General features: G+C 46.3%; 1 protein-coding gene across 3 annotated transcripts in view; it reads left to right on the top strand.

Annotated features, from left to right (window-relative positions):
• The window catches only part of LOC123757895 (iroquois-class homeodomain protein mirror), a 286,675-nt gene extending 275,993 nt beyond the window's left edge, over positions 1–10,682 (top strand). For all 3 annotated transcript variants that reach the window (XM_069338686.1, XM_045741825.2, XM_045741824.2), the window contains exons 2-6: positions 3,693–3,886; positions 4,312–4,427; positions 5,195–5,351; positions 6,055–6,214; positions 7,883–10,682. In XM_069338686.1, coding sequence (XP_069194787.1) covers positions 3,698–3,886; positions 4,312–4,427; positions 5,195–5,351; positions 6,055–6,214; positions 7,883–8,460 — 1,200 coding nt within the window. In that variant the 5' untranslated portion in view covers positions 3,693–3,697 and the 3' untranslated portion in view covers positions 8,461–10,682. The remainder of the gene's footprint in view (positions 1–3,692; positions 3,887–4,311; positions 4,428–5,194; positions 5,352–6,054; positions 6,215–7,882) is intronic.
• Positions 10,683–11,526: the final 844 nt, after the last annotated feature.

Here is an 11,526-nt window from a genome sequence, read left to right as displayed (position 1 = left end):
CTGGGGTTTTGTATTTGTATTGAAAACTCTTGTGTTTGGCCGTGGATTTTAAAGTTTTTTTTTTTTTTTAGAATTGCTGTTATTTGTACAATATGTATTTTAAGTACACATAAATGTACCGTGTGTGTGTGTGTATGTACACATATTTGGAAGAATTATCGTAAAAATACGTGAATCGGTTGAGCGTAAGTTTGCGCTCAGGGGAAAATAAAATTAAAACTAATCCAAGCAATTTTAGTAATTTGATTTTATGATTTCGTGATTTTGTAATTTGTCAAGGAGTACAGTAGACAGATGATACATGGGGGTGAGGGATTATGTAGCCCCCACACCTGCAGCCCAGCCTACGAATAGACAGTACGTTTTAATACTAAATGTAATAAGTACAATTAGTACTGTACAAATAAGTACTATCGGCATAGTACATTAATACACTTAATCGCCAGTATCGCACCAAAATATTGTGAATATTAGAGTTTACCTAAACAGTTGTACAGAAAACCACGACCTAACCTAACCTTGGGAGTGTTGGAGGACAAGCATGTAAATAGCATTTATTGCTTCTTAATTACAATTAGTACTTAACCTATAGCTATATTGATATTACAATTTTATAAAACTAATAAAACAAAACTAAAATCTTTTAATAAATTATGAAGTAACTCAGGATATTTTCAAATTTTGTATAAAATCTCTATTGTTTAATAAAACTGAAAAAGAAATTCTTTATATTTAAAACTTGTGTATATAGACTTGAACACGGAAACTTAAACCTACAAATTTTGAGATTATTGACAGAAAATTAAGAGAATATATTGGGAGGTAAATGTAACAGGACAATTAAGTGTATTTATTTACTATGTATAATGTCAGGAATGTACTTATTACATTTAGTACTAAAACGTACTGTCTATTCGGAGGATGGGTTGACTACTGAGTACGTCAAGTAACATGAAGTAAACTGATCTTACAACAATCTTAAAGGAGCTCTCTCTCTCTCTCTCTCTCTCTCTCTCTCTCTCTCTCTCTCTCTCTCTCTCTCTCTCTCTCTCTCTCTCTCTCTCTCTCTCCCTCTCTCCCTCTCTCCCTCTCTCCCTCTCTCCCTCTCTCCCTCTCTCTCTCCCTCTCTCCCTCTCTCTCTCTCTCTCTCTCTCTCTCTCTCTCTCTCTCTCTCTCTCTCTCTCTCTCTCTCTCTCTCTCTCTCTCTCTCTCTCTCTCTCTCCAACCACTTGGACTGGTCGATAGAGGAATGGCCTCGTTTCTTGTGTATCGGTGTTCGATCCCCGTTGTTCCAAGTGCTTGGTCCTTTCCTTACCTATCTCTCTCTCTATATCTCCTTTCTCTAAACTCTTTAATGTGTTAGAAAGTCTCTCAGTATTTCCAACCCCCTTGCCCCACCCCATAGAGGTTCACGCTCCCTTTGACGATGTTGGGGGGGGGGAGTTTCTCCCTCTTCCCCCACTCCTTCCCCGCTTCGACCCCATCCCGTCCTCCCCACTGCAGAAGCTGGCAAGGAAGGAGGAGGAGGAGCACAGAAGCGTCGAGGTATAACTCGGGAAGCCGATGGGGATTATATTAAGGAGAGATTACATTATCCCGGGCCGTCTCTAGCTAGTTCCCTGCCATCTCCGACACAGCCTCCACGATTTATGAGGTTGGTTGTGGTGGTGGTGGTGGTCACTGATGGTGGTGGTGGTGGTGGTGGTCACTGGTGGTCGTGGTGGTCGTTGGTGTTGGTGGTGTTCTTTGGTGATTATGGTTGGTGATGTTGGCGGAGTCTGTGGTGGTGGTGCTTGTGGTTAATATTCGTGATGGTGGTTGCTGGTGGTGGTGGTGGTGATAATTAGTGTTTATAGAACTGGTGGAAGTGGCATTGCATTTGGTAATGGTGACGCCTCTTCCAGAGAAGTGAAATGGGAGGGAGGGGTGTGTGTGTGGGGGGGGGGTTGTACTGGGTTGGATATGGAGGGTAGAGAATGGGGTAGAGGGGTGTGTGTCTGTACTGGGGGGGAAGGGGGGTTGTGTAGAGGGAGGGTGGGAGGAAAAAGAGGGAGGGAGGAAGAGGAGAGTGGGGGGAGGGGGGTAGATGTAGATAGATGGAAGAGACCTCTTCTGGGGGATGCTCTCCTCTTTGTTAATCCCGGTAGTCCTAACGGTAGACCAACACATGCACGCACGTGCGTTCGTAACACACACACACACAGGGGAGTGGATGTGACACCTAATCTAACTCCTGAGACACATATAAATAGGATAACGACAGCAGCGTACTCTACACTGGCGAAAATTAGAACTTCATTCAGAAACCTAAATGAGGAGGCTTTTAGGGCGCTTTACACTGCATACGTGAGACCCGTCTTAAGAGTATGCCGCGCCATCATGGAGCCCCCACCTGAAGAAACACATAAAGAAACTGGAGAAGGTTCAGAGGTTTGCGACGAGGCTTGTCCCAGAGTTACGAGGGATGGGATATGAAGAGCGTCTGAAGGAACTGAACCTTACGACACTAGAGAAAAGAAGGGAGAGAGGAGATATGATAGGGACATATAAAATACTCAGGGGAATTGACAAAGTGGAAATAGATGAAATGTTCACACGTAATAATAACAGAACGAGGGGACATGGGTGGAAACTGGAAACTCAGATGAGTCACAGAGATGTTAGGAAGTTTTCTTTTAGCGTGAGAGTAGTGGAAAAATGGAATGCACTTGGGGAACAGGTTGTGGAAGCAAATACTATTCATACTCTTAAAACTAGGTATGATAGGAAAATGGGACAGGAGTCATTGCTGTAAACAACCGATAGCTGGAAAGGCGGGATCCAAGAGTCAATGCTCGATCCTGCAAGCACAAATAGGTGAGTACACACACACACACACACACACACACACACACACACACACACACACACACACACACACACACACACACACACACACACACACACAAATGTAATGCATTAGGAAGTGATGTGGTGGAGGCTGACTCCATACACAGCTTCAAGTGTAGATATGACAGAGCCCAGTAGGCTCAGGAAGCTGTACATTAGTCGATTGACAGTTGAGAGGCGGGACCAAAGAGCCAGAGCTCAACCCCCCCCCCCCCGCAAGCACAACTAGATAGGTACACATACACACACTCATATATAAGTGTATATATATCCTTTAGCGACTGGTAAAGGCTGTATTATTTTCTCAGAAATGTTAAATGTTTAAGGGGTCGTGTGTTTATAAAAATGTTAAACTGAACTTTAACTTCACAGTTACGTTGCGTGAACTTATGTTTACTGATGGTGTAATAAAGTCTTTTTTTATATTTACGGAAATAACAGTTATTTTTATTTACGGGAACGATGATTGGTTTAAAAAAAAACATGTCCAATAGATTTAATTTAGAAATTACGTTTTATATATATATATATATATATATGTTTGAGTAAACCTCTATATATTTACACATACACTTACGATTTACACGTTTAAAAAAAATCCACATTGTGTTTACACATTTTTACACTCATGTGTTGATGTTAATTAACCAGCTTTATACAGGCAGAAATGTTAACAAATTAACTTTATATTCACAGACAAATATTATATATACATTTATATAAATATATATTTTTTTAAGTCCTATAGTCCTTTACGAATGTTTACACTGGTCTTATTTGTAAATGCATTTACTTGTTTACAGATTGGATGACCCCCTTGGTGAGCTCCACACAGCTGAGCCCCACGCCCACAGCTCCCACGGTGTCGGCTCCCACGCCCACCCTCCCCCACGCCCACCTGGCCGTGATGTACTCCCCGGCCGCCTATCCCGACCAACCCACGCCCTATCCTCTCCCCACGCTGGGAGGAGAGCAGTCAGCCTTCTACTCCCCGACGGTATGTCCTTCCCCCTCTCCCTCCTTTCTCTCCTCTCCCTCCTCTCTCTCCTCCCCTCCTCTCTCTCCTCTCCCTCCTCTCCCCATTCTCTCCCCTTCCCCCCTTCTCAACCCATTCGATCATTTACCTTCGTCCCCCCCTATTGTGCATCTCTTCCCTCCCCCCCCCCTATTGTGCATCTTTCTGTCTGTCAGTCATCTGTTTATCCCCCCCCCTTGTTATATAATATAGCATATAATACTATATAAAATTAAATATATATATATAATATAATATAACTAGTTATCTAATTATTAGAGTTACGATAATTGTTAGAGTTACGATAATTAGCATACGAGTAATATACCTTCTATCCTGCGACGGTGTATAAGACGGTGTATAACCATCCAGCCTCAGTGTATAACGTATATCCACCTATCCTGCAGGCGGCTGGGCTCGAGCTGAAGGACTCCCTAGCCGCGTCGCCCATGGCACCCACCTGGCCCTATCCGTCCGTGTACTATCCCTACGACACGGCCCTCGCCTCCTATCCCTTTGCCGGGTAGGTCATTCACTCCTATCCTTGTTACAAAGGCCGGCTTGGTGGTCGACAGATTACTGAATTATTTGTGAATTCAATTTTATTTGTGAAGTCAATTTTATTTGTGAAGTTAATTTTATTTATGAAGTTTAATTGATGAAATTTGTTTTATTTATGAAATTAATTTTAGTTATGAAATTAATTTTAGTTATGAGATTAATTTTATTTATGAAATTAATTTTATGTATGAAATTAATTTTATGTATGAAATTAATTTTAGTTATAACTAAAATTAATGAAATTAATTTCATGAGATTAATTTTATTTATGAAATTAATTTTATGTATGAAACTAATTTTAGTTATAAAATTAATTTCATTTATGAGAAAAATTTTATTTATGAAATTAATTTCATAAATAAAACTTATTTGTGAAATAAATGCATTTATTTACATTTTTATTTTTTCTGTGTGTAAATATTTATTATTATTTTTGTTTTCGATGGACAATAAATTAAGTATATTATTAATGTAGTTTTGATGAGCTAATTAGTTTTTTCATTTATCATACATAGTTAAACATAAATTTTTTTACCCAATTTTAACATGTAACTCGCATACACTCTAGTGACCTCATGACGCAGGTTCGAGCCCACGGCCCTACTGCAAATATTTTTCTCATGGACGAAACACATTACTGTGATTTCATTGTGTGTACTTGTCAGCAATGTTTATACCCACTTGAAGCTTAAGGAACAAGGTTGTGAATCTGCCCTGTGACTCCTGCAGGTACGGCGTGGGGCTGGACGCCGCCCGCCGGAAGAACGCCACCAGGGAGGCGACGGCGACGCTGAAGGCGTGGCTCAATGAGCACAAGAAGAACCCCTACCCGACCAAGGGGGAGAAGATCATGCTGGCTATCATTACCAAGATGACTCTCACCCAGGTACGTCTTGGTGAGGGGGAGGGCAGGGGTGATGGGCTTGCTGAGAGGGGAGGGGAGGGGTGATGGGCTTGGTGAGGGGAGGGGGGGTTGATGGGCTTGGTGAGGGGAAGGGCAGGGGTGATGGGAAGGGAAGGGAAGGGTTGATGGGCTTGGCGAGAGGAGGGGAAGAGTTGAAGGGATTGGAAATGTTGGTTAGAAGGGCGATAGATTGTGACAGATGTTGGCTGGTAGCAGACTATGGTAGACGATGACTGGTAGCAGACTATAGTAGATAATGACTGGTAGCAGACTATGGTAGATGATGACTGGTAGCAGACTATGGTAGATGATGACTGGTAGCAGACTATGATACATAATGACTGGTAGCAGACTATAGTAGATAATGACTGGTAGCAAACTATGATACATAATGACTGGTAGCAGACTATAGTAGATGAAAGGGGGGAGTTGTCGTCGCAGCCAACCCGTTCTCGCACTTGCTTTTAGTCAATATTGGCTTATTTATTTAATAAGTTCATATGTGACATACAAATTGATTGTGAATATTTTAGTTTACCTTGAAAAGCTTCATAGAAAACACCGACCAACCTAACCTTCGTAGTATGTTAAGATAAGCATCTTATTGCTTCTTAATTACAATTATTACTTAACCTATACCGTAGATCACCACCGTCCCTCACCTCTCTCTCCCTCCCTGCCGCAGGTGTCGACGTGGTTCGCCAACGCCCGCCGGCGGCTAAAGAAGGAGAACAAGATGACGTGGGAACCCCGCAGCAAGACGGACGACGACGACGACGACGATGACGAGAAGATCGATGATAAAGACGACAAGGACGACGACGAGAAGAAGGACGACAAAGACAGTAAGTTCCACCAGCTTGTTGTGGCTGGCGCGTGGGTTGCACCTTGAGGGTTCTCCCTATTCCCACCCACTCTTCCCCCACCTACTATAGTGCTAACCTAACCTGGTTGATACCTGGTTAATGGGGTTCTGGGAGTTCTTCTACTCCCCAAGCCCGGCCCGAGGCCAGGCATGACTTGTGAGAGCTTGGTCCACTAGGCTGTTGCTTGGAGCGGCCCGCAGGCCCACATACCCACCACAGTCCGGTTGGTCCGGCACTCCTTGAAGGAAACAATCTAGTTTCCTCTTGAAGATGTCCACGGTTGTTCCTGTAATATTTCTGATGCTCGCTGGTTGAACAACCGTTGAACAACCGTGGACCTCTGATGTTCATACAGTGTTCTGTATGAACATCAGAGCACCTAGTAGACTCCACTACATCTACGTGGACCGGGCGGTAGATGCAGGGGGTTCCACAGGTTCATGATCCCTGTGGAACCCCAAACTTGGGGTTCGCTTGGCCGAGTGGTTTATCGTAATGGCCAAGGAGGACGCAATTGTCCCTATGGTTCGAGTCCCACCCAAGTAGTAGTGTTATTTCAAACTAAATTTGTTAAGGTAATGACTCGAGATTCACTGCGTCTATGGAAATAGCTAGTAATGACTCTCTGGGTCTGCAGTCATGACTCCTGACTCACCGGGTCCTCGGTAATGACTCTCTGGGTCTGCAGTCATGACTCCTGACTCACCGGGTCCTCGGTAATGACTCACTGAGTCTGCAGTCATGACTCCTGACTCACCGGGTCCTCGGTAATGACTCACTGGGTCTGCAGTCATGACTCCTGACTCACCGGGTCCTCGGTAATGACTCTCTGGGTCTGCAGTCATGACTCCTGACTCACCGGGTCCTCGGTAATGACTCACTGGGTCTGCAGTCATGACTCCTGACTCACCGGGTCCTCGGTAATGGCTCACTGGGTCTGCAGTCATGACTCCTGACTCACCGGGTCCTCGGTAATGACTCACTGAGTCTGCAGTCATGACTCCTGACTCACCGGGTCCTCGGTAATGACTCTCTGGGTCTGCAGTCATGACTCCTGACTCACCGGGTCCTCGGTAATGACTCTCTGGGTCTGCAGTCATGACTCCTGACTCACCGGGTCCTCGGTAATGACTCACTGGGTCTGCAGTCATGACTCCTGACTCACCGGGTCCTCGGTAATGACTCACTGGGTCTGCAGTCATGACTCCTGACTCACCGGGTCCTCGGTAATGACTCTCTGGGTCTGCAGTCATGACTCCTGACTCACCGGGTCCTCGGTAATGACTCACTGGGTCTGCAGTCATGACTCCTGACTCACCGGGTCCTCGGTAATGGCTCACTGGGTCTGCAGTCATGACTCCTGACTCACCGGGTCCTCGGTAATGACTCACTGAGTCTGCAGTCATGACTCCTGACTCACCGGGTCCTCGGTAATGACTCACTGAGTCTGCAGTCATGACTCCTGACTCACCGGGTCCTCCGTAATGACTCACTGAGTCTGCAGTCATGACTCTTGACTCACTGCAAGGTAACAACGCATCATTCTCTATGTTGCTACGAGAGGACGTTACAAATATTAACTTTATTGGTTTTAAGAGTAATAATGTTCTCCTTAACTGGTGTTCTCTCTCTCTCTCTCTCCCACAGTTCTCTTCAGCGACGGGGACAAGGACAAGAAGGATGTTGAGGGCGGGAGATCCAGCGTGGGCGGCACGGGCGCCAGTTCCCCCGGGGTGCCGCCCACGGACGTCGCCCACCCTAAGCCCCGCATCTGGTCCCTAGCGGATATGGCCACATCGGGTGTGGTGGGCGGCGGCAGCGCGGGCGGCCTGGGGGCGTTGGGCGGCGGGGCGGGCAAGATGCTGGGCGGCGGGATGGCGCGTGGGTTGCACCTTGAGGGTTCTCCCTATTCCCGCCCACTCTTCCCCCACGCCTCCTATCCCTACATCCCCCACAGTGTGAGCGAAAGCCTGTTATCCTACTCGTACACGAAGTCCCTGGCGGCAGGCTTCCCTCCCGTCACCCTCAGCGACGTCACCACCGCCAGCCTCCTAGCCCCATCCCCCCTCGTCCATGATCTATCCAGACACGACCTGGGACGACCCGAAATCTCGCGCCCCGAGGCCCTGCGACCGGATATATCCCGCGACCTGCCGCGGCATGAACTAGCCCGCCCCGAGCCCCACCGGCCGGACCCACGCCCGCTCATGGACAAGGATGTGTGATGCCCGCACCCCGCCCACGTCCACAACTAAGTGTGTTTAAGTGTCAGGACCATTGCCGAGTGCGGCCCGGTGTGGCCCTGGGCCTCTGATGAGTGGTGGACCAGAAAGCGGCCCACCTCACCCTTTCCCCCCACATCAGGACACCCATATATGGACCAGTGCGGCCCGGTCCCACCCTCAAACGGGTGGGGGGACCTTTCCCCACACCCCCCTCTCCCAAGTGAGCGTAGAAAAGGAAGAGGAGGGGAGAGGGGGGGATAGATGGTGCCAGTGAGGGATAGGAGGGAGGAAATAAGACTCCCCCGTAATGAAAGGAGAGCGAGGGAGATGGAAGAGAGCGAGGGAGATGGAAGAGAGCGAGGGAGAAGGAAGAGAGTGAGGGAGGACGGCCAGTGGAGAAGAGAAGAGATCAGCGCCCGCCATTTGTCTTCGTGTCACAAAGCTAGCCTAGCCAGCCGCTCCTCTTCATCAGAAGAACATAAAAACATAATCGTCTGTCTTTTGTTTCTCACGGAAGCTATGAGTGTATCACCGTAGATGCCAAAGATATTTAATTTACGATGTTCCTACGCGTTATTGTACAAGATAATCCTTATCTCTTGTGTTTGCCCTGGGAGTGTGTGTGTGGGCTGTGTTTGCCCTGGGAGTGTGTGTGTGGGCTGTGTTTGCCCTGGGAGTGTGTGGGCTGTGTTTACCCTGGGAGTGTGTGTGTGGGCTGTTTATCCGGGGAGTGTGAGCGGTGTTTACCCTGGGAGTGTGTGGACTGTATGCCTGTGTTTACCCTGGGAGAGTGTGGACTGTGTTTACCCTGGGAGAGTGTGGACTGTGTTTACCCTGGGAGAATGTGGACTGTATGCCTGTGTTTACCCTGGGAGAGTGTGGACTGTGTTTACCCTGGGAGAGTGTGGACTGTATGCCTGTGTTTACCCTGGGAGAGTGTGGACTGTATGCCTGTGTTTACCCTGGGAGAGTGTGAACTGTATACCTGTGTTTACCCTGGGAGAGTGTGGACTGTATGCCTGTGTTTACCCTGGGAGAGTGTGGACTGTATGCCTGTGTTTACCCTGGGAGAGTGTGGACTGTATGCCTGTGTTTACCCTGGGAGAATGTTGATTTGCCTCTAACATATCATATGGAGACATCTACATATTTAATAACCCCTCACATGCGCGCGCGTGTGTGTGTGCGTGTTCCCCCGTGCCTCCCAGACTGAGGGTGCCATCCACAGGTGCCATCCACAGGTGCCACGCCATGTCCATCGTGCCAAAATATCCACCGACATTGCACGTGTAGACGGTCCGCGTGCCAGAGCGTTGAAGTGGAGAAGCACGTGGTGGAGTGTTTACATACATGCACGTGCGTTGCGTTCTTTTAAACGTCACGCGGTGCGACTTACCACGTGTGTGTGTGTGTGTGTGTGTGTGTGTGCTCAGAGAGTAAACCACGTGTAAAATGAGTGTTGTGGCGTGTTCATTAAGAAGGGCACGTGGTAGAGCTGTCACAATACAAGTGATCACAACTGCAAGTCCATACAGAAGAAGTGTTGAATCCTGGGATGGAATTCAAGATTTTTGCACGGATGATTTTTTTTTTCTCGTGAAAATCAACCACGTGCAAGATGCCAACACACGTGTTCGATGATCCCAAAGCACGCGCGTGGACCCAAAACACGTGCTGGACCCCAAAGCACGTGGTGGACCCAAAAGCACGTCCTGGATCCAAAAACGTGCTGGACCCCAAAACGTGCTGGACCTCAAAGCACGTGGTGGACCCCAAAGCACGTGCTGGGCCCCAAAGCACGTGCTGGACCCCAAAGCACGTGTTGGGCACACAAGGGCCTGATTTCACCTGTTCATTTTTTTCCCCCTACAGAGATGCTTGTATATTTTATTATTATTTATATTATTACTGTTTTTATTAATTATCAGGAATTTCTATTCATGCTTCCGATTTCTAAAGTGTTGCGACCATTGGGCCAGTAGCGGTAAGGGCGAATTTTGTATTTTAAAAGTTTGCAAACTTGACCTTTACCGACACGGTCGATGAATTGGTCGTAAATGGGGATGTTTTGTCTCATTGTAAAGTTGTTGCTGTTTTCCCTGCGTCTGTCATGAAATGATGAGTGTTATGTAATTTAAGAATTTCATATAAGAGTGATTTTTGTACATATGTAATATAATACTATTTGAACAAATAAATACTTGTGATATATATATGTTGAAGCATTCATTTTTTGGAGGTAAATATTATCCTGGTATGATATTTGTTTTCATATTTTATATATATATATATATATATATATATATATATATATATATATAATATATTACATGATTTGTATTTGATTTTTTATTAATGGTTTTGGAAATCAATAAATATTGATTTCTTTGGGAAAAATAATTTGTCGTGAAATAATATAAAGAACTTACTAATTCGAAATTCTTGACACACACACACACACACACACACACACACACACACACACACACACACACACACACACACACACACACACACACACACACACACACACACACACACAAAGGTTCAAAGGTTTGCCACCAGACTAGTACCCAATCTGAGGGGTATGAGGGGAAGGAATTATTAGGGGGAAAGCGCCAAGCCATCATGACTATATAGCACTTGGAAGGGGTTAGGATAAAGATTTGGGATGGGACGGGGGATAAGGAATGGTGCCCAACCACTTGGACGGTCGGAATTGAACGCCGGCCTTCATGAAGGAAGACTGTTGCTCTACCGTCCAGCCCAAGTGGGTGGGTACCATTCCTTTCCCCCTGAAGGGTATGAGCTACGAGGAGAGACTACGGGAATTAAACCTCACGCCGCTGGAAGACAAGAGTTAGGGGGGGACATGATCACCACATACAAGATTCTCAAAGGAATTGATAGGGTAGATAAAGACAGGCTATTTAACACAAGGGGCACACGCACTAGGGGACACAGGTGGAAATTGAGTACCCAAATGAACCTTAGGTATTAGAAAGAACTTGTTCAGTGTCAGAGTGGTTGACAAATGGAATGCATTAGAAAGTGAGGTGGTGGAGG

This window comes from Procambarus clarkii, chromosome 40 (genome assembly GCF_040958095.1).
Source record: "Procambarus clarkii isolate CNS0578487 chromosome 40, FALCON_Pclarkii_2.0, whole genome shotgun sequence".
NCBI classification, from domain to species: Eukaryota; Metazoa; Arthropoda; class Malacostraca; order Decapoda; family Cambaridae; genus Procambarus; species Procambarus clarkii.
The sequence above is the reverse complement of the archived record's forward strand: the minus strand, read 5'-3'. Positions and strand labels throughout refer to the sequence as shown.